Here is a 23,477-nt window from a genome sequence, read left to right as displayed (position 1 = left end):
CTAGCCTGTGGACTGTGTCGCTGTAAGTTGAGGTCCTTTTAAGCCCACACGATTGGAATGTTCATCTCTGGAGCTGGGGACTGACAGTTGATGACAGTTGGGGACCTGCCCTGCAGTTTGATGCCTGGGTATATATAGCCCAGCTCTCTCTACAGAAGGAAACTAGTAACTGGCAGCTCTCAAAAACTTAAAGGACTGCTAGTGTTTCACTGCTTTATAACTTAACTGTTAATTTCTTGTATTATCTATCTGTATATTATTTAATCGTTTATTTCTTGAATTATATATCTATCTTTATAAATATATTTATATATAATTACTAGCAATCTGGTTTGTCTCTCTAGAGAACCCTGTCTGATACAACTAGAAAGCTAAGAAAAGGATTTAATTTCACTGGACATTTGTTGGCCGTTGGGATATGGACTGAATGTTATTTATTAAACATTAAATAACATTCAATCCATAAGCACTTTTGTGTAACTTCTCTTGTTACTGTGTTATATTTAAACAGTTTAAATTAACTTGTTTCCTATATAACAGCAATCATTTTTGTTGTAGAAACTGAACACCAGCCCCAAAACCCACAAATAAATATCCCGGATGTTATCACAGTCCCCAAACCCCTGGCTCCAGCAACCATTTGTGAACTCTGTGGAATAGAGTCTACCCCTTTATGGACCCTGTTCTATTCCGATAATAGATGCAACTTCAACATGGAATCACACTATATGTGCTGGTTTATAACTAAAGTATTTTACCCATAGGGCTAAATGGTATCTCACTATATCTCTTGTTGGAAAGAAACTTGTCTTTGCGCTCTTAGTGTTCAGATGAGAAAAAGAAAAACTCTTAAAGCTAAATCTTTGTTCATGAATTAATTTTTGTATGTGAAAATTTTCCTTTTTGAAAGAATCCTAGTAGTGGGTTCTGTGTTGGGCTGCCAATGGCAAAATTAGAAGTTCAAAGCCACCAGATGCACCACAAGTAAGAGGAGGGTTTCTGTTCCAGTCTTGGAAACCCACAGGGCACTTCCACACTGTCCTATGGGGTTGCTCCGAATTGGAATTGACTTGATGGCAGCCAGATTAGTCATTTGTATTTATATTTCTTTATCTTACCCCCAATATCTTTTCACTCCATCTTCATGTCTTTTTATGGAAGTTACACATATGTCATTGAAAGCCTCTTCAAAAATTTAAAGCTTATTTTTTATGATAAAGATTATTATTATTAGGTGACGTTGAATCCTTTATGACTCATAGCAACCCACTGTGCACTAGATTGAAGCATTCCCCAGTCCTGCTCTCTGTAGTGCATTCTGATTGTAGAATATTAATCCAGAAGTCTATAACAAATACTCTAATGCCTAGACACCACTAATTTTTGACTTAAAAATTCATTTCATTGGGGGCTCTTACAGTTCATATCACAATCCGTACATCCATCCACTGTGTCAAGCACATTTGTACATATGTTGCCATCATTTTCAGAACATCTTCATATCTACTTAATCCCTTGGTATCAGCTCCTTATTTTTTCCCTCCCTCCCTCATGAACCCTTGATAATTTATAAATTATTATTTTTTTCATGTCTTATACCAGCTGCTGTCGCCCTTCACACACTTTTCTGTTGTTCATCTCCTTGGGGGTGGTTATATGTTGATCATTGTGATCGGTTCCCCTTTTCTCCCCCTACTTCCCTTTTACCCTCCTGGTATCATTATCCTTATTATTGCTGCTGATATTTTGACTTTTTGCCCTCCTGCTTTTCTCTGCTCCTCCAGCAAAAACAAACAAACAATCAAAAAACCCAAACATTGAAAACATGTTTGCCAGTTTGGTAGGGGAAAATTGCAGTTTTCAATTTGTATTTCTTTATTATATGCAGCTATATAGTACTTCAAATAATATTTCAAATGTTTACTACTTATGTCCTGGTTCAGGCCATACCTACTCTTATATAGCCTTCCCTGAATAATGGGTTATGCTTTCATATATGTATGCTTTATTACTTTAACTAGATTGAAAGCTGGTTGTATGGTTCTGGATAAGTTATTTAATTTTTCTGAGCCTTATTTTCCTTATCTGTAAGATAGAGATAATAATACTTATTTTTCAGGGTTGTATTGAAGATGAAGTGAGCTTTGGTGGCATAGTAGACTACACATTGAGCTGCCAGCCTTAAGGTCAGTGGTTCAAACCGACCAGCTGCTCTGCTGAAGAAAGATGAGGCTGTCTGTTCCTGTAAAGGTTTTAAAAATCTTGGAAACCCAAAGGGGGGTATGTGTCACTATGGGTCAGAGTCCACTCAATGACAATAAATTAAGTTAAAAGCTAGTGAGAAAAAAGAAATTAGTGAGGATGAGAAATAATGTATTGGAGGTATATTTGATTACGAGTACTATATTTTTTCATATATACCATGCCCACATAAATAATGTGTCCACAGAGCTCATTGGAGACCAAAATGCAAGGGAGTTACAGGGTTGGCAAAAAGCCATATAGGGCATAGTTTACTTGTGTAAAAATATTGTAGCTAGTTTTCTTGAGCAATCTATGTATGTAGGTGTTCATATTTTTACAATACTTTGTTTTGCAGCAAGTCAGGAGGATGCCCTGTATGTGTTCCACATATTTTAGATGAATGACTAACCCTACTTCCCACACAATTTCGATCCTGGTACCTGTGAAGCACAAGGCACTTTTCATAACCCTCAAGGCCTGCATTATTGAGAGACATTTCATCCACTAAACTATTCACTCTTCAACCTCAGAAATTCTCTGCCTAATCTTTGTGCCATTATCACCAGGCCTGGCCCATCAAAATCAGTGTGGAATAAATGTGAAAGCAGTTTATTGTCTGAAAACAAAACAAAAACAGACATTTTACATTGATTTTGAAGGCTTTCTCTTATGAGCCCCAAATTAAGAGGAAAATTTTGATTAAAACTGAAGAAACTATTGACTTGCTAACATTTGTTTTAAGCCAGGAAAAATGAACAACTCAGGAACTTCGATGGTGTAGGGGTTATGCATTGGGCTGCTAAGCACAGGTCAGCAGTTCAAAACCATGACCCACTCCATGGGAGAAAGAGGAGGCTTTCTACTCCCATAAAATCGCCTCTCGGCCTTTTCTGATCCGTAGTCAGATGGGTTATCCATTGCGCCACTGGCCCACACCTTCTCGGCCTTTTGGCTAAGATCAAATGTAGTATCTACTCCCAACTTGCAGTCTTGGAAACCCACAGAGACAGTCTTACCTTTTCTTATTGAACTTACTCAATGAAAGTGAGGTGTTTTTTATGGAGAGTAACTAACTACTCAGTATCATTGTCAATTTGCCTTTTCTGCCCAAGAAAGGTAGTAATACCCTCTACCTCAGGATTTAATGAAAAAGACTGTGTGTTAGTCTGGGTAGACTAGAGAAACAGATCCAAGGAGTCTCGTGTGTGTAAGAGAGAGCTTTATATACAAGAGCAATTGAATATTGAGAAAACATCCCAGTCCAGTCCAAATCAAGTCCATAAGTCTGATATTAGCCCATATGTCTGATACCAATCTATGAAGTCCTCTTCAGACTCACGCAACACATGCAATGATGCTGAATGCATGGAGATCACAGGCCAGTGGGTGGAAAGTCTTGTGGATGCAGTGACAGTGGAAGCATCTCAGCACTGGTGTGGGTCTCCAGGTGGCTCCTCCAGCTCAAGGTTCTGGCTGCATCAGTATAGCTCTATCAGACTCCTTGTCAGTAATGTTGCACAGTGAGTGAGTAGGTATCCCACCTCCAGTGAGCTATTTATCTCCTTAACTGCAAAAAATCCTCCAGTCTCATCAAGTTGATTCTGAGTCACCTGACCATATAATTCCACGCGTTTTTTCATCTCTAAAAATAAGTAAAAGGCCAATTTTTCAGGAGTTAATTTTTAGATGCTGATCTTGATACTATGGAAACTCATACATTAAAAAAGTTCATATATGTAAAATCTCCACATCTCCGAGGCATTTTTTCTTCTTGCAGGATGATATAAACTCCTACAATTAGTAAAATAAAATAAGGCATCAAGTAGTAACATTGTGTTATTGTTTTGAGCACCTTCAAGGTTTGTGTTTTTAAATCATTAACTAGCCTATTTTGAGTTACTCGTTTTTGGAAATCTCCCTCCATGCTTACAGGTTAACTGCTTGAAATAAACCTTGCTTCATTGCTTTTTGACAATTTTTAACATTCGTGAACAGTACTGAGCAATTTAGGCAGATAAAAGAGAAACGCAATTTAATTAAAACCCGGCAGATTGTGATGAGCCTGTGTAGCAAGTACAGAATATTTTGTACATTGGGAGAATGGCAAAGATTAGTTTTGATTACAGTGCCTGGGAATGCTCTGTTCAGTAGGTAGATTTCATCGGGGTTTTGATGCAGGGTGGGGGTAGGGGGCTGAGGAAAGAGGTTTAGAGATGGAAACGATATTATAAATGAAAGCTGAGATGTTTTGTTAGCAGAGTGTTCTTGGAGGCTGTGTGAGCATAGGATGGGGGAGGCAGGAAGAAAGCAGGCTGAGGTCTACATTTTGAGATTTCCATGTGACCTGTCAAGTTTAAGACTTGTAGCTTTCAAACGTTTCAACCACTTTCAATAGGGGTGGATGGGAGGGTTGGCTGAGGTGGGCAAAGTAGCGGGTCCAGAGCTGGCACTTGCCCTGCTAGTGAGGGAGACAGAGGGGGAAGAGGGCAGAGTCCCTCGTGGGGAGGAAGATTTGGAGGCTAGTGGCCGCCAGCAGGTTGGGAAGGCGTGTGCGGAAGGAGGCGAGACGCCTTAGCCGGACAGGAAGAGGGTCCTCGGCCAGCTACAGGCTCAGCCCCCACTCGGCTGAGTTAGAGACCTTCACCTAGCCCCACCGCACGCTTTCCACTTTCCGTACAGTCCGGAGGCCCCGGCCCCGCCCCGCCCAGCGTGCCCCTCCCGCCTAAGGCCCCAGGCCCCGCCCAGTGCCTCTTGCCCCGCCCAGCGCTCCTAGCCCCGCCCACCACCTCTAGCCCCGCCCAGCTCCCTCCCGCCCTGCGTTTCCACGCCCGCTCTGCGCCCCGAGTCCCTGGGCCCCGGGTGGTGGGTTAGTCTGGAAGGAGGTAACTGGTCTTTCCAGATTTCTGTCGCCGCCGCGGGAACTGTGAGTTGGCAGCGGCGCGGTCGGAGGCCGCATGGCCGAAGCCCCGGACGAGCGCGGGTCGGGCCCCGCGGCCGGGGAGCAGTCGCCGGAGCCACCCGTCTCGTGCCAGGTCTTCCCGGAGCGGCTGGCAGAGAAGCCCCAGCAAGGGTTCTTCTCTAGCTTCACCAACGACCGGAAGTGCCAGCTCATGCTCCTGAAGACGCTGGACACAAGTAGGAGCCGCCACCTGGAGGCTGGGGCGCGGTGGGGGGGGGGTGGCCTCAGGCCTCGGGTGCATCCCCAGGTGCGCGGGGGGCCGGGCTCTGGCACCTTTGCCAGCCTCGGCCCATTAGGCACGTGGGGGCAGAGTGCGGCGGCTGGGCCTCAGTTTCCCCTTTTCAGCCCCACCGCTGCTTGTGGAATGAATGAGGCATCAGCCATTTTTGGCCGCAGAGCTTCTCTGGATGCTCCGTGGACCCTTTTCTTTTCCTCCTGTAAATTATGCAGCAAGATGAGGGCCTTAGGGTCCGGAACTAGAGGTGGTTATTGTTAAAGTTCCTTTCTGTTGCGGAACAAACACAGCAAGTCAGCAGTTTCTGCTTGTCCATTATGGTGACGGTCACACGCATTGAGCTGTGTACTTGTTCTGTTCCTTTTCTGAGTCGTTCCCCCATCCACCCCCCACCCCGCGAAGCTCCTGAGTTTTCTGGTCGCTGTTGTCAATTTAATCCCCGATGGTTCTTCAAAGAGCGTGGTGCTCAAGGCAGACCTGTTTTACTAAGCTAAACAGTTGTTTGACTTAAAAGATGATTTCGGGGGCATTTTTGGTTTCAGGTGTAAGATTTAACTCAGGGCAGCAATTTCAGGGGTTCAATGCAGCTCCCAAAGTGCCAGAAAGACTATGAGAATTTGAAATTCTGTTCAGCATTTCTTCCCTTTTGATCATGGGTGAGGCGCTTTTAAAGAGCCCTGTTAATTAAGGCATGCCCACTACTCAACAATGTTAAAACAAACAAACAAACCGTTTTGCAAACCTGTTATGCGTCACTTTTCCATTTGGATGGGCTTCAGAGTGTGGAAAGCCCTGACATGGACTGTGAAATCACTTGTCTATTTTTTTTTTGAGAGTTCCTAACTTAATCATATTCCCCAAAGGGCCCTTGAGCACTGTCTTCGTTATCTCAGACAAAACTCACTGCCACCAAGTGGATTCCAACTCCTAGAGACCCGAGAGTCTGAGGTGGAGCTGCTCCTGTGGGTTTCTGAGATGGTGACGCCAGGAACGGAAAGCTCTGGCGGCTGGGGTTTCAAATGCTATCTGGGAGCCTCTGTGGCCGCTTTAGTAGAAATTTCACAAGTGAGTGGATTGTACAAGCAGAAATGTTTTTCCGCACAGTTTAGGTGGCTCAGAGCTCACTGCTATCAAGTTACTGGCTCATAGTAACTTTATAGGACAGGGTAGAACTGCCCCTGTGAGTTTCAGAGACTAATGCTTTACAGGAGTAGAAAGCCCCTTCTTTCTCTCACAGAACGGGTGGTGGTCTCAAACTGCTGACCTTGTGGAGAGCAGTGCAAACTCGTACCCACTAGGGCAACCAGTACTCCTGTGTTTAGGAGGCTCACAGTCTGAATTCAAAGCGCTAGCCTTAAGGGGAACGCTTTCTCTCTTTTGCTTCTAGAGGTCCTGGGCTCTTCAGCTGCTGGGTGCTTGGAGATCTCCACGTGACTTGGTTCTGTCTTAACTCTCTGCTGGTTTCTATACTTTCTTTTTATCTCAAACGAGAATGACTCAAGATACACCCCTTCAGGAATCCTGCCTCATTAACACAACAAAGAACCCGTTCTCAGAAGGGATTGTAACCACAAGCCTAGGGGTTAGGATATGCAACAGGTTTTTTAGGGCATACATACATCACTCCAAAAAGAGGTTAACTGAGTTAAGGTTAACTGCTGGGGTTACATTGTGCCACTACCATCTCACTGATTTCTCTAGGCTCAGGACATTACACTTGGAGATGATTTAACACATTTACCCTGACATAGTCTTCTTCCTGTTTATACCAGCTACATTTAGAGAGTCCGAGTCTCAAATGCACCTGCCCCAGAGCAGATTTACTTTTTGCATGACCAGCCACAGTTCAAAAGTCAGTCCCCCATTGTCCCCCCCAAACCCCCACCATCTTGGGAATGAATACCTGCTAGTATTCCCACTGAATCCTGTTGATGCAGTGGCTGTGCCTTCTTAAAGCTGGAGGTGAGTAAGCTACGGCCGTCTGTACCTGTCAGGATTAAAGCCTCAGAAACCTATGGGACACCTTGCTCTGTCACATCCTGTGAGCGTGCTCAAGCACACACCATTGACAGTGCACAGGGACTTCAGGAGGGTGGAGGAGGACGGGAAATGTGAAAACACATGATGACATTGTATTTATTTTCCACATCAATCGGGTGTCTCCTGGGTTTGGTAGCAGGAAAAGTAAGAGGTGTTTCAGTTATGAGAATGACGAGTGCAACGAATTTATAGGGGTGCTTTGCTCAATTGATGTATGTACGGATTGTGATAAGAGCTTTATGAGCCCCAATAAAAAGATTTATTAATTTAATGATAAAAAAGAGGTGTTTCAGCCTGGAGAGCAGAGGATAGATACGGGTGGTGGAGGTAAAAATGTGAATTCCAAGTCAGGTCTCCTTGTTAGCTGTGGAAGAGTGACTGTGTTAGTCTGGGTACTTTAGAGAACCAAATCCACAGCAACTCATGTATAAGAGTTTTATATAAAGGTGAAGTGTGCATCAAGAAAACATCCCAACCCAGTGCTGCCCAAGCCCACAAGTCTAACATTAACCCATTCACCCATATGTCCAACACTGGTCCACAAAGTCCTCCTCCATCTCACAATACAGATGCAATGATGCCGACTGCAGGAGGAAAGCCGAGTTAGTGAATGTGTAAGCATCTCAGCACTGGCAGGGGCCTCCACATGGGTGCTCCACCACCCAGGGCTGTAGGTTCATGTGACTTCTCCTTGGGGATGTCTTGCAAGAAGTCAGCCTTGCCAGCTGAAGCTGGGAACGGCTAAGGCAGCTGCACCCTGTCTGACCATCACAAAGCACTCTAGAACTCCAAAGGTGAGGCTCACCGAGCCATTTATCCCTCCGCCCTTCAATTAATCCCACATGTGTTTCTCGGCCAGGTTGGCACAATAAACTAACTAACACAGTGACCTACCCTCTCTGATCAGTTGAATCTGTTGCTGTGAAAAAAATGAAGATGAAGAGTTAAAAATAGCTAACGTTTAGGGTGGTTATGAGGAACAGAGTTTATCAACCTTAATGTCAGTGGAGCAGGAGCTGAACAAAGGGCAGCTCTTTGGCTCTGTAGGAGCCCTGGGCATAGTGGGATAACACATGAAGGTCAGCAGTTTGAAACCACCCGCTGCTCTGTGGGCAAAGGATGATGCTTTCTTCCCTTAAGGTTGACTGGCTTTGGAGAGCAAATATTGCGAGAATGATGAGGGCAATGAATATACAAATGTGCTTTGCACAATTAATGTGGGTATGGATTGTGATAAGAGTTGTAGGAGCCCCTAATAAAATGATTAAAAAAAAAGATTGACAGGCTTGGAAACCCACAGGCAGTTCTACTCTGCTCTGTAGGGTCCCTCCCTATGAGTCGTAATCACTTTATGGCAGTGTGAGTTGGTGCTGTGGGTTAGGCCGTGGTCACTAACTGTAAGCTTAGCAGTTCAAACCCACCAGCTGCCCTGTGGGAGAAAGATTGGCTCCTATAAAGATTTACCATCTTGGAAATCTTAGACAGGGTCACTATGAGTCAGAATCTATTTAGTTTTTTGGCTAGTTGATCTTCCAGTGGAAGAGCCCAATTGTGGAGCATGAGTTGATGAGATGAAGAGGGTGGGTGCTGAAATGAGCCCCAAGGAGAATATACTGACCCCCGCCTTCCCAGGAGAGGGCTGCTGGAAGGGCCTCTTGAAGAATTTCAGTGCCAACAGAGCTTTCAGCTTTACTCCCGGGTAGCAGACATAGCAGAAACTTGGTTTCCTGGGAGACCCTTTTCACCCCTCCATGTCATCAAAACTCTGAATTCACCTTAATCGATTGGACAGGACCTTTGTGAAGCACTGAATCATGGATTCGTGTCTTTCTGGTCTCCTCCTTAAGGAGACTTCAGACTTTTGCAGCCACTTCAGTTTTACATAACACACCCGGCCCTGTTGTCCAGCACGGAACTTCCGCCGCCTCTGCGGGCTTCAGTGGGGAACTCTAACTCACTGCCTAGAACTTGGACCTGCTGCTGCTTCTGCTGTTGTTCTGGCAGCACAGGGCTGAGCATCCCGGCACCCCCTGCCTGCCCACTGGGGACCCTGAGCCTTGGGAACCCAGTGCCCTGCTTGCCCCCTGAGACTCTGCAGACACACCGCTGCCTGCAGGTGCCCTTGGTCCCCTTGGGCACCACACTCTGAGCAGGGCCTGGGCCCCTTCAGGGTGCCTCGTGCTCTTGCCTCTGGGCATTGATATTGGTAGATTTTTAAAACTATTACTATAAATGTGAGAAGTCATATTTAATTGAAGCTGATTTTCCCCCCTAATCAGCATACTTAATCGAACCATTATCTTTTTAGATCCATATGTCAAACTTCTGCTTGATGCTATGAAGCACTCTGGTTGGTAAGTAGATCTTTTTGCAGAGTTTCTCTATATTCTGGCCACTAAAACCCACCCCCTTCCACCCTCCCCCAAACCGGAACTACCTAGGATATCTCCCTGCAGGCTGAAAAGCCTTTTCCATTGACCGCTGGTGGGGATATGGCAGCGGGTGGGGGCATCTTTGTTCCCCCCAGCCAGCCTTTTCTGCACATCTGCCCTGCCTCCACACCTCTGGCTCTGCCCTTCACCTGCGGGGTTCGCAAAGGCAGCACCCAAAATCTGACTTGTAATGCGAGTAATTACCAAACCTGGCCTTCCTGTTACACCAGGCGAGGCATGGCTCTTCGTGGAGATGACGTGTCCGCTTGTTGCACAGGAGCAGGGGATGACCAATAAGCAAGGTCCTAAAGCAAAACAGAACAAAACAACTGACTGCACGGAGTGGGTGCCGGCTCTTGACTCAGCAGGACATGGCAGAACTGCCCCTGCGCATTTCTGAGATGCTAGCCTCCCTCTCTATGGGAATGGAAAGCCTCACCCTTCTCCCCAGGAGAGGCTAGTAGTCTTGAGCTGCTTGACCTGGCGCTTAGCCCACTGTGTAACCACTAGGCCCCAAGGGCTTATCTGCACTCCCTTCTGCACCACACGAGGACTAGCAAGCATGTGCTTGCCTTGCTTATTGGGTCAGCTGATTCTCCGCAGGAGCCTTCAGATGTTTAGCTTTGGGAGGCTTAGAAGAAGTGACATTCTCGCCTATTTCTAACAGTCAACCAAATGCTTTGTGGAATCAGCTCATAGAATTTCAACTAAGATTTTCAGAGACAGCCGCCTGGTGTCACAGATGAGAAAATGGAAACCTGGAGGTCTCATGCAGTTAGCCTCTGATAATACGTGTCCTGAGGGGCTCCGGGTCCGGGTCCGGGGCTGTTCCCGCTGCCTGCTTACTGCGTTGGGTCACCGTCTCTGTATTCATTCCTGTCTTCTAGTGCCGTTAGGAAAGAAAGACACTTTTCTTGTGAAGACTGTCATGGAAATGTCAGTGGGGGTTTTGATGCCCTCTCCTCTCAGGTAGGCATTTGTGCCACGTTGTTCTTCCCTCCAGCCCTCTTGCCTGATACTGGCCGAGCCCTATGAGCTGGGCATCCTGTGGGTAGACTTTGCATAAGATTCCAAAGTGATGTCGTCCGCATCTTAAGGAGCTGCAGCTTTGGTGGTAGAGATTAAACCTTCACTGCCAGCGAGTCCATTCTGACTCATGGTGGCCCTATCGGACAGGACAGGGTAGAACTGCCCCATGGGCTTCTGAGACTGTAAGTCCTTTTCTTCCCTTTTAGCTTCATTGGCATATAATCCACATCATACAGTTCAGTCATGTCAAGAAGAATTGTACAGTCATTACCACAAGCAATTTCAGAACCTCACCCCCGACCCCCACTGTAACTATGGGAGGAGAAAGCCTTATCTTTCTCCCTGGAGCTGCTGGTGGTTTTGAACCGCTGATCTTGTGGTTAACAGCCCAGTGAGCAACCACTACACCCCAGGGCAGGAGAGAGAAAACATGAAGACAGTTATGTAATTTGGGGGAGATCAACCTCTTCTAGGTGGGGGTGGAGCTGCGAATGGGCAGTGCTATAACAGACAGAGATGCGGGCAGATGCAGTCTGAGGCTGTAACACCTCTCTGAGAGCCAGCCAGGCAGACTGTTGCCAAAGCAGAGGTAGCAGGAGCAGGAAAACCCAAGGCACCTTGGGGGATGGCGCGCTGTCTAGCTTAGCTGGAGGGCAGGCCTGCATGGGGGAGAGGGGGAAGGGCAGTCAGGAAAGGTGTGGGGAGGCCTCGGGTGCTAGAAGGTTTCACCTTGACATGGGGAGTTGTGATGTGCCTTTGGGAATTTTTGAATGGGAATTTTGGGAATGGGTTTTCTCATGAAACATCTCTTATAAAGTACTTGTCATAGTACCTGGCTTATAGAAAGTGTTCAGTCAATGTTCTTCGTTTTAAGTCATGGAAGGATGATGACAGAGTCTTGGAGGTGGCAGTAGGTAGACGGTGTCACATGGTAAGAGAAGATGAAGGTGTTAAAAGCATTTCCATTTTGAGATGCCATCTACATATAATTGCACTTAAGTTTATTTCCTCTTGGAGAATTGTATATGTATACTTTCCCCTTCTCTACTCTGCTTTCCTGCATCATTCACAGGAAAGATGCTGTAATCATGGGAAAGATCAATATAACATAGGGGTTTAAGGTCTGGGTTTGGGGGTCAGGTAGACATGGGTTCTAGTCCTGGATCCTCAGAGGCCTGGGGTTTGGAGTCAGGGAGAGTTGGGCTTTAATCCCAGTTCTTTTAATCCCTATTTAGCTGGGGGGGGGGCCCTAGGCAACTCATTTGTCTTGGTATTAATCATTTGTAAATTGGTAATCATGGTTCCTATAGCTCCCACCTAAGTGAATCTCAGTAAATTCACTCGAGAACAGATCCTTTGAATCTTCTTCAGCAGTGTAGAACACAGTTGGTTACTCTCTCCTATTGTTTTTTAAATGAAAACAATATTTCCTTTCAAGTTGAAATCTGACCCCTAGGATCCTATAGGATGGAGAACTGGCCCACGGGGTTTCCACGGCTGTAATCTTTATGGCAGCAGACGGCTGCATCGTTCACCCTCAGAGCCATAGTCAGTCAGCAGTCAGGTGCTGAACCCCTCACCCCCAAGGGTTCTTTCCCACGCACACAGAAGAGTACACAAGCTTCCGTGTAAACTTCCAGTCATAAATCAGAAAGTGCCACTAGGCGTGAGACTGGCACATCGCCAGTACTTCCGAAGCCCGAATGCCCGCTTGAATCATGCCCTCTCCCTTCCCTACCCTGATCGTGTCATTCCTTGCTTTTTAAAAAAATGTGGTTTGGCCATCTGCCAATCTGTCTGTACCCCACCACTAATGGCTTAGTTAGCTTTGCCTGTTTTGAACTTTATAGATGGAATACTTTTTTATGTAAATGAAATCATGCCATCTATAACTTTTAGTCACTTACTGTTTGGCTTTGTTGGTGGGCTTCTTCCATGCTGTTGCTTATTTCTAAGGTTTATACGAGGGGCCTCCAGTAGGGAACTGAGGCTGGATGCAGGGAAGCCCCCGATCATAGTCTGTTGTCTGTGTATGCACAGGTTAACCCACCTGTTTCCTGTTTTGTAATTATGAACAGTGCTGCTGGGAATGCCCTCGTCCTTCTGTCCTGGTGCACACGTGAGAGTGAGCGTTTCTCTAAGGTACCTACGTGCCCAGGAGTGGGGTTGCTGGATCACCTCGCATGCAGAGCAGGGCGTGTTGAGCGCACTGCCTGTGGTTTCGCCAGTGCTTTCCTTTTCCAGCCCTCAAAGGGTGAACCCTTCTGACTCGGTCCCCTGCCAGAGGGACCGCATTTGTTTTTCTAGGTCTGAGCTCTCCATATATCCAAGTGCCTCCTTAACCCGACACTGGTGTGTCTCAAAGGCACTCCAGGCCTGACCTCTCCATGTCCGAATTCATGCTTTTTACCATCTCTCATCTCTTTCTAACCGGGTCTTCATTTGGCTTTGTGTATTTCCACCATCTCTTTTATTATTCAAGTAATAAATGTAGGGACCATTCTTGATACATATTCTGTCACCAAATTTAGCTCAGTGTATCTCCGAAGTACCTCTACTTTTGCTCCCACTTTCCTATCCCCAGAACCGTTACCGTTTGCCTGGAAGAACTGCTTTTGACCAGTCTCTGCATTCAGCCTCCGTTATCTCTTGCTTATTCTCCCCATTACTGTTAAAAGGATGAAAGCAAAGTCAAGCAGAAGCAGTTCCCACAGTCCTCTTTACTGGCTTCCGTTGGGCTCAGGATCAGGGCAAGGCGCTGCCTACTGCACCAGATGTCCAGTGCCTACCACCTCCAGCTCTGGGCTGCGGCGGTTCCAACACTGGGCTCCTTACCCCCGGCCCTCTACTTCGTATGTACTGCTCTCTCAGATGCAATGCCCGCGTCCATCTTCCCGCTCCTCCTATTTGCCTCCCTGTTACCCACTAGATCCCAGATCCCATCCCTTCTCCAGAGATGCCTTTCCCACCCCGAGACCAGGCCAGGCACCCTCACTCGGTGTGTGTGCTCTTGACACCTGGGCCTTTCTTCTGTCTAAAGATTTTGGTAGATTTTTGGTTAATTTGTGTCTTCATGCGGTAGGATAGGGTCTCAGTACATACTAGCTCAATAAGTGGATGTTGAAGGAACGTACATGAATACTTAGCACTTCTCCCAGTGTCTGGTATGTAGCGAATATGCAAGAAATGGTGGCTATCATTAAGATCCCTCATGTCTTTATTATTCTTGTAGGGTCCTGCCCGGTGTGCCCTTGGCTCTCTGCACTTCCCTTTGAAAGTCTGTCTGAGGGTTTTTCCTGGCAGTCCTACTAGAATGAGGACATCAGTGGGCAGATAGTACTCATTCGTTTCTCATTCAGAAACTTGATAGGCAGCATTTTGCATAGATGTTTGTTTAAGTCTCTGAGCTGGGTCCTCTAAAGATCTCCTTTTTACAGTTGAGGAAACAGTATAGAAAGGTTAAGGCCCCAGGTCTCCCAGTTAGGAAGGAGTAGGCCTTGGACCAGTCTGCCGCCCTCCGAAGCCATCTTGTAGTCACAGTGCTGCAGAATGCAAGCCAGTGTGGTGTGGCCAGCCCAGTGGCTCATGCAGTGTCCATGGCCTAAGGGCTGTTGTCGTCCAGAGAGGGGCGGATGAGTACCCGGGGCAGGCGCAGAGGTGGGGCATCTACAGGAGAGCGTGGGGTCAGGGTGGGAGGTGGGGGAAGAGTGGGTAGAGGCATTCGCCCTCCTCTAGATGACCTTCTGCTCTCCCTCCCTGGTGTGGGCAAGAAGGCGGGCTCCACGAAACACGAGCGGCTTTTAGAAGTAACTTAGCTTCTCTTATTCTGGTGTCTCCCAGATTGTTCTGTGCCAAAACAATATACGGAACCAGGCCCATATGAACAGGGTGGTCACTCACGAGCTCATTCATGCCTTTGACCACTGTCGTGCACATGTCGACTGGTTCACCAACGTCAGGCATCTGGCCTGCTCCGAGGTGAGTTTTATTACAGAAGGAACACTGTTTTCTTTCCGTTTTCAGCTGGTGACTTTGTGCTCAAACGCCTTGCTCCCAACAACGTTTCTTTGAGCTTTTAACTTTTCCGTCATAGTTTTTCAGTGTAGTCGTGAATTTCTGTTTTTTAACTATCATGAAATATGATTTTTTGAGATTCCAGCTAGAGGAATTTTAAGTATTTTTTAGGGTGACCTTAGTAACGGCATTGGAAGCCTGTGGCGATTGCTCATCCGCCGGGTTGCTCTGAGTTGGAATCAAGTTCAGTGGCAACAGGTGTATAATATGAGGGGACTTTGGAAAATTTGGGCAAAAATTGTCTGTAATTCTATTTCCCATGAGCATTTTGAAATCCCTTTATGTAAATATAACAAAAATAGTTAATACTTATGGAGGGGTATTTGCCACATACTTTTCCTCTTTGCCACATACTTTTAACTGTTAGTATGGATTCTTATTTAGTCTTCCCAGCAATCATTGGGGACCATTACAGTCCCCATTTTATATATGTGGGAAGTGAGGCGGTTGTTCCCTGTGTGAAGTACTACAGTTAGTAGTTAACTGGGAGGAGCAGTTTGTAAGGAAGCCAGGCAGGATTACAATCAAGGCTCTTGACTGATTTGCTGTGCTCCCTTCCATGGTTGTGCGGCTGCTTCCTTGTCCTGGTATAAAACATTGACTATACTAATCTTAAATGGGTCTCAAAAATGTTTATTATTCAGTGCTTTGAATTGTTCTTAGAAGTATACACACACACACACACACACACCTGAATATGCATCTTGGGAGACATGTATTTCATACTTGGATTCCATGAATTGAATGCAGTGTGAAGAGAACTTAACAAACCCCCAAGTCCCCCACCAATATGCATCTCATACTTTATAACTTAGATTATTTTCTCTTTCCCTCAAAATTAATAAATGGCCCCAATACATCTAATTATAATTCAAATTATTTGGAGACTAGACTAAACCTGAATTTTCCAGTAGGCTTCTCTCTCGGGTGTTTTGAAAATGAATGCCTTTTAGCTATGTACAGTCTGTGACGTGCCCCGGCTCCGTCAAACAGCGAGGCCGTGCTACTGTGGCAGTAACCAGAGGTGGGCCTTGGCAAAAGTATGGCCAACTTGACTAGAATTTATGAGTGTGGTGAGCTCCAAGACTTTTTATTTACTAAGTTTCTTTTTCCCTTTAAAGATATAGCTAATTAGGGAGTATATTCTGACTTTAGGATGTCAGACGCCAAGCACTGAGAATGCTCTAGGTTTTTTGTGTGAGAACTGCTGAATTTTTCATAGTACATTCCAGCCCTTGGGGAAGGTCGTGAAGTTGTGTGTGTTCGAGGGAAGGTCCTAGAGTTTCAAAGCTCTGCCCTGGGTCCTGGGAGAGTCGTGTGCCAGACACTGACATGTTCAGATTATAAGCTCACACTAAAACTCAGGGTGGAGATTTTTGGAAGAATACTTTCTTGAAGCTCTTTTTGGAATTTCTGGCAGAGTGTGTGTGTCTTGAAGAGCATGAATCTCAACTCTGAGATTAAACTCTTTGACTTTTGGTCTCAAAAGAAATTAGTTTTGCAAGTAAGGTTACAGTTTCCAGTTTAAAGACTTCCTGAGTCAATAGACTTCTAAAGTGAAAGCAAAACAAAAACAAAGCCAAAAAACCCAAAGAATTTATGTGTTCTCTCTTTGAAAAACACTGATTTTATAAGTTGTTTTCCAGTTAAAAATGTTAGCTATTATAAAGATATAAGATGTGGAAATTTATTGTAATTTGTTTTATGTTTTATAGATTCGAGCTGCTAACCTCAGTGGCGACTGCTCACTTATAAATGAAATATTCAGATTCCATTTTGGACTAAAACAACACCATCAGGTAACAAACTAACCTTTGAAACTACCTGCTCTGAAGAGTCCCATGAGTGGAAATAATGAATGCAGACTGAGGAGCACACTTAGTATCTAAAATTTGAAAGAACTTCCTGCTTTAAGCTGGAGGGAGAGCAAAACTAGTGAAGCTTATTTATATGGAGGGGGGCTTCAAAAAGTTCTTGGAAAAGTGGAATAAAAACCAATATGCATATATGTATTTTATATATGTGTTTAGTACATATTTATACATTTATACACACATGCATATATAATATATGTGTACTATATGTATGTATATATTTTACCATATAAAATTAAAACAAACACCCTGCCATTGAGTCAATTCTGACTCAAGTGAGCCAACGGGACAGGTGTAGAACAGCCTCTGTGGGATCCCAAGACTGTACCTCTACTCGGGAGTTGAATACCTACCTCATCTTTCTCTCACAGAGCAGCTGGTGGTTTGAACTTTGAGGTTAGCACCCGACACACATAACCCACTATGCTACCAGAGCTCCATTATCTACCATCTACTTAGCTATAAAAATCAAAAAACCAAACTCAGTGCCACTGAGTCGATACTGACGCTTAGTGACCCCCCACTGTGGGTTTCTGAGACTCTAACTTTACGGGAGTAGAAAGCCCTGTCTTTCTCTTGAGGAATGGCTGGTGGTTTTGAACTGCCAACCATACAGATGGTAGCCCAATGAATAATCACTATACCTCCAGAACTCCTAAACACACACACACACACACACACACGTATAGGGGTCCTAGAGTGCTGCTAGGTAAGCTTTGAGCTGCTAACCTTAAGGTCAGTGGTTCAAATGCACTAGCCACTTGAAAGGAGACAGATGAAGGTCTTGGCTTTTATCAAGATTTGCAGCCTTGGAAACCCAATGGGGTTGCGATGAGTTGGAATTGACTTGATGGCAAGGAGTTTTTTCATATATATATATATATATAGAGAGAGAGAGAGAGAGAGAGAGAGAGAGAGAGAGAGAGAGAGAGAGACAGAGGGGGGGCGGGGGAAGGGAAAAGGATAGGGAAAGTGAGAGAAAGAAATAGAGTGAAAGTGTGAGAGCAATTTATTTCAAGGAAATGGCTCACAATTGTAGAGGCAAGTACCTTATATACTTGAATATACGCCGACCCGAGTATAAACCGAGGTACCTAATTATTACCTGGGAAACTAGAAAAACTGATTGACTTGAGTATAAACCTAGGGTTGGAAATGCAGGATGTGAATTAACACAGAGACCAGAGGGGAGAGACAGAGCGCAGCCACAGACACATCCTTACCAGTTCAGCTGCCAGCGTGAGTGAATCACTATGGGTGCTTCTGCGACTTGGAGCCGTCCACGTCATAGGGCGGCTCTGATTGGTTAGATGTGAATAAACAAACATTCAAAGCCCTGCAGTGTCAGCGAGGCTTTGAATGAACAGTGGAGGAACAGCATGAGATGTTACACCTCGCTGGGGTACCACTGACCTGTGTATAAGCCGAACCCCAGTTTTTCAGCACATTTTTTGTGCTGAAAAACTCGGCTTATACACGAGTATATACGGTACTTCCGAAGTCCACCGGTCACATTGTCAGGCAGGAAGCGACTCCATACGTATGAAGTGACAGTGGTTGACCAAGCCAAGATTGAGAGGTCATATGTCAGCGTGTAAGTTGGCAGGTTACAGGCTCAGGTCGCAGAGGCGAATAACGCCAGTGTTGACAGGCAGTACCAACAGGCTGCTGGCTCAAGTCCAAAGAACCAGATGTTAGGTGTTGATGGGTGCAGAGTCTAGATCTTGATAAAAAGCAAAAGGGCTTTTACCAAATTTTGGAAGTAGTCCACAAGGAAATTCCCTTTCATTTGATTGGCTGCTATTAGTCAACCTTATCAGGAGAGTGATTACATTATATCATATCTCATCATGGGCCAGCCCAGGTGACTTATAGTCTTACCCATCATACCTCCAAATTCAAATAAATGGAATTTAATATTACATTATAATAATGCTCCGTGACTGACAGATTTTAATAATAAAAAGATCTGTGCTCTTACTCTGAGATACTTTTGAGTGGGTGGATAAGGAGTGGAATTGCCATCTGCCTTCTATCTGAATAATCCTGAGCTTCTGGTTTTAAACTACAGTAGATTTTAGAGAGGCAGAAAGAATAATACCTTCAGTGTGAAACTGCACTGCAACACAAAGTTATAGTTAAGACTATGGCGCGATAGAAAAAGTTTTGAATTGTCACAGACTTAGATGAACTGAATTGAGAGGGATTTTGTAAACAAAATGAAACCAAACCAAAACCCAAACCAAAAAAACGTGAGCCAAGATGATCTAGCTAGAAAGCTTTTATGAGCCACCATAGATGGACGTGGGGGAAAGGAAGTGTAGAACAGATAGATTAATAATGAATATGAGCCGTTCTTCCCAGAGCCACCAAGGGCCTCTGGGTCCACACTGCGGAAAGGCTGGTCAGAGAGAGCCATGGGAGAAGCTCGGGGTCAGTTTGTGAGGTGTATTGGCATCAGGAGAGGAGTTTCGAGTAGACAGGGAACAGCAATGGCGAGGCCCTTGGTTCTCCAGAGGAGAGCATAACTCACCCCTGGGGTAGAGAGGGAACATCCCCTGGGAACTAGCGGGAGAATGTGCACTCTGTGTGTGGAAGGGTGAAGCTAGACCTGCTGCTTAGAGGAGTATTCCATAGGACTGGTAATGCTTTCAGCTTGGGCCAGGTCCACCTACTGATTTGCCACTGAACTTGTTTTGTGCTCCATGTCTTCTGGGCCCTTAAATCCCTCATTCTTTGGTAAATTCAGGTTGGGTTGAATGTAAATAGGCCATGCGTCTGCTTATCAGTGGAGAGGGTGGAAACAGGATGCAAATCCGCTTACCCTTAGAGAGCAGAATAGTGGAGTAAAGAGTGTGCTTCAAGGTCTGTCCTCTGAAGAAAAGTTTGTTCTGGTCTACCTTTGGGCAGAACATGAACAGAACTACAGCAGGGTAGATACTAAATGGAGAGGTAGGAGCTTGTTTTTGGAACAAGAATCTTAGAGAATCGAGTACCTACTTTTTTTTTTTAATGACTATGAGGTTTATTAGGGAAGTTATCAGGTTACCACAAGTCAGGATTAGGAAACATTAAACATAATCCTCTTCTCAGTCATATCCGTATCCATCTCCCTCCCTACTTAAAAAAATTTTATTAATAGCATGCGTCCACAGTTGAAAACCACCAGCTGCTTCTCGGGAGAAAGATGGAGTTTTCTACTGCCACACAGAGTTACAGTTTCAGAAACTCTAGAAGGCAGTTCTTCCCTGCCGTATACAGTCCCTCTGAGTCGGCATTGACTTGATGGCAGTGAGTTTGTTTTTTATTTTATTTTTTTACCCAGGAACAGCAAGTACAGTACCTGATTTTAAATTTGTACAGTCAGATCTGTATTTTAACAGTTTTTTTAAACATCTGGAGAGAAGCAAATCTGAATTTTTTGACACACTGTGTTTCTAAAGGAGACATTTTGTTTTTGCCTCTCTTTTTCCCCCCTCCCTGGAGTGGAAGAATTTATTTTCTTTCTGGTAGTTGCTCCTAAGAAAATGATTTTCTTGGATGTTAAATTGTAAATCCTATATAAAGAACACTTAGGAGAGAAAAAAAAACTTTGATAAAAAAGGCTCTTTTAGTTTTACAAAATCATGGCACTTTCCAGGTTTGCGGTGTATAGTTTCTTATTGCCCTCAGGGAACAGAGGTCCCTCTCAGCCCCCCAGGAAAAATTTTCTAGCATTGATCACCTGAAAATTTAAGAGAGAGAGATATGCAGAAGTAAAGTATGTTTTAAGTTTAATAAAATTTTAATAAAATTTTTAGTCAGGAGCATGTTAATGGATTTTTTTGTGATTTCACAAATTGGAAGTGCCTGTTTCTTGGTCAGACAATGACATCTTGTTTATGTTATTTGAAAAGAAAATGAAGGAGGTCTTATTTAGGTGTAAATCATTTTCAGTTGAGCTAAGTCTGTTCTGTAAAAGAGCAATTTTGTTTCTTTGTTCATTTTGTTTTTCTCAGTTGTAATGATGGAAATAGGGAATTAATTTTATGTAGTTCAGATAGTATATAAAGTGTTACTGGTTCACAATTAAGTTTTCTTTCTTCTTAGACTTGTGTGCGAGACCGAGCCATCCTTTCGATCTTGGCTGTGAGGAATGTCAGCAGAGAAGTAGCTCAGAAGGCTGTTGATGAAGTCTTTGAATCCTGCTTCAATGACCTTGAGCCTTTTGGAAGGATCCCTCATAGCAAAACTGATGCACGATATGCTCACAGAGACTTTCAAAATCGTCATCGGTATTATTCAAATATATGAAGACAAAGGCGTTAATGTTACAGAACTTACAGCGATCGTGAAGAAAGTATGGTTTTCTTTTAAATTTTTTGAACTTACAGTTTTCAAATGGACAAGCATCTACAATATAAATCAGTTAAGTAGCACAAAGAAAATGGCGATTCTGGCATATGATCAGAAAAAAGAACTGTGGCCGAAATGGAACTGTCTTAAACTGTAAGGCACAAAGCATTCTCTTGATAGCTAGCTAGATGGTAAATACTGGAACGCTGGTGGCGTAGTGAGTTTGAAACCAGCTAACTGCTCTTCAGGAGGAAGACGAGGTTTTCTACTCTGGAAGAGTTACAGTCTTTGAAACCCACTGAGGCAGTTTTATCTGTCCTGTCGACTTGCTGTGAGGCAGAATGGCCTCCATGGGAGTGCGTTTTGTTTTTATATAGTAATGGAGTAAATAAATTTCATTTTTATATTTTCTATAGTGTACTTATTTTAAAAATGGTGGGTGTGTTTATCATATGGTTATTTTAAAGCTTAGATATAAAACCTGTGAAGCGTACCCTTGTATGATGTCAATAGGTGGGCCATTATGCGTATTTGCCTCCCAGAGGTTAAATGTAAAGGAAACTATACTGGTCTTACTGTAAGCCATTCACTGAGATACCACCATAATGGAAACATTTCAAGAAGGAGAGCTGGGAACAATCCATTCACAATACTGATATGATCAGTATTCCTATTCCTTACTCTTTTCCCAAATATAAATGGGAACCAAATGGCCTAACTTTCTGAGGAAAGTCTTGATTAGATTTTTTTTAAAGGCAATACACTAAATATGTAATGCATAGGTTTCCAAAATGATTTGGCCTACCTCCCCTTTTCAGGGAAAAATAAAAAGAAAAAGTGTCCCCCTTGCAATAAAACGTTTTTGTTCGCTGACCCGTAATCCAGGATTAAGTGTGGGTGCTTGCTTTTGCAGCACCGCCCCCATCTTTCCAGGCTCCCCAGAGGGTGGTATTACCCTGGCATAATGTAACTTCATTAATTTTATGTATTTATAAGATTTAAAAATTTTATTGATTTATTTTGATATAATGTATTCTTCAATCTTTTCAGGGCCTGTGTCTGATTTTTAGATTCAGAAAATATGGTCATCTTATCTATACTGGTAGTTTATCAGGTAGCTCCACCTTCTACATATATCTGATTCTTTCCCTTGTTACAGACAAAGATGGCGACGTGGATTAGGGCTTTACAATGTACCCAAGGGAATTCTTTCTTGCGTGTGAAAATCTGAGCATATATGAATCAATGTAGACCCTAATGTCTAAAAGATGATTAAATCGTAAAAACCAGGTTTGTATGCAGTACTGTTAAGATTATGGTGAAAATAGTGTGCAATATAGTTTTGGAAATGAATGTATGGGAGCTCCTTGTGATAGCTCACTAGTGAGCAAAAAGACCACTGACAGGAATCAATTCAAAAGAAAAAGGTGTACAAATTTTATAGTAGACAGCAAAAGAAAAAAGTTGACTAGGACTATAGCTTGAAAAAAGAATAAAAAAAATATAAATAGAATTTCTGTATATAATTATACAGGCTAATATTTTAGCTATGTGCTAATACTAAGAAATAGAGTGCAGTTGTTTCAAAAGCGTATGGAGAAATCAAATGAGATTTTTTTCTATGAATTTTTTGAATACCCTTCATATTGGCCTAGCAGTTTTGAGAAAATTCTATTATGATATTATGCTAGAGGAGTCCTGGTGATGTAATGGGCTGCAATCCGCAAGGTCAGCAGTTTGAAACCACCATCTGTCCAAGGGAGAAAGATGAGATTTTCTGCTCCCATAAAGAGTTACAGTCTCAGAAACACATAGGGGGCAGTTCAGCCCTGTTCTGAAGGGTCTTGTAAGAGTTGGCAATCGACTGGATGGCAGTGGGAATTATTACGATGCTGTGCCTTATATTTGTGGGTAGTAGTCCCATCTTTCAAAACAAACTCATTGCCACTGAGTCTATTCTGACTCATAGTAACCATATAGGACAGAGTGGACTGCCCCGGTGGCCTTCTGAGGCAGTAAGTCTTTATGGGAGTAGAAAGCCTCATCTTTCCCCTTGGAGCAGCTGGTTATTTTGAACTGCTGACCTTGTAATTAGCAGCCCAACATGTAATCAACCCTCTATGTGACCAGGGCTCCCTACTTGAGGGTCATTAAAAAATATATTTGAAAACCAATTTCCCTAAGTATTTTTCCCCTTAATATCTTGTTCTCCAACACATTTGTCTTTGAAATATCTTTTGAACAAGGCATTAATC

The 23,477-nt window shown here is 44.0% G+C and overlaps 1 protein-coding gene and 1 non-coding gene across 4 annotated transcripts; both read left to right on the top strand.

The window, feature by feature from the left end:
• The first annotated feature begins 2,125 nt into the window (after positions 1-2,125).
• Positions 2,126-21,633, top strand: ATP23 (ATP23 metallopeptidase and ATP synthase assembly factor homolog). Of its 3 annotated transcripts, none has more exons than XM_075551360.1 (7): positions 2,126-2,186; positions 5,144-5,379; positions 9,787-9,832; positions 10,798-10,879; positions 14,780-14,917; positions 16,729-16,812; positions 20,977-21,633. In XM_075551360.1, exons 2-7 carry the CDS (start codon positions 5,199-5,201, stop codon positions 21,178-21,180), a joined length of 735 nt encoding a protein of 244 aa, XP_075407475.1. In that variant the 5' UTR covers positions 2,126-2,186; positions 5,144-5,198; the 3' UTR covers positions 21,181-21,633. The 3 variants fall into 3 exon arrangements, with proteins under 3 accessions (XP_075407475.1, XP_075407476.1, XP_075407477.1); XM_075551361.1 differs by lacking the exon at positions 2,126-2,186 and adding an exon at positions 13,018-13,081 and having other exon boundaries at positions 5,284-5,379; XM_075551362.1 differs by lacking the exons at positions 2,126-2,186; positions 10,798-10,879 and having other exon boundaries at positions 5,321-5,379.
• On the top strand, positions 3,177-3,375 carry LOC142451994 (U2 spliceosomal RNA). Its single transcript, XR_012785068.1, has one exon. It is a non-coding gene; the product is annotated as a U2 spliceosomal RNA (small nuclear RNA).
• Positions 21,634-23,477: the final 1,844 nt, after the last annotated feature.

Source organism: Tenrec ecaudatus, chromosome 6, assembly GCF_050624435.1.
Source record: "Tenrec ecaudatus isolate mTenEca1 chromosome 6, mTenEca1.hap1, whole genome shotgun sequence".
Lineage (NCBI taxonomy): Eukaryota > Metazoa > Chordata > Mammalia > Afrosoricida > Tenrecidae > Tenrec > Tenrec ecaudatus.
Note: the sequence above shows the minus strand (reverse complement) of the source record. Positions and strands in the feature narration are given on the sequence as shown.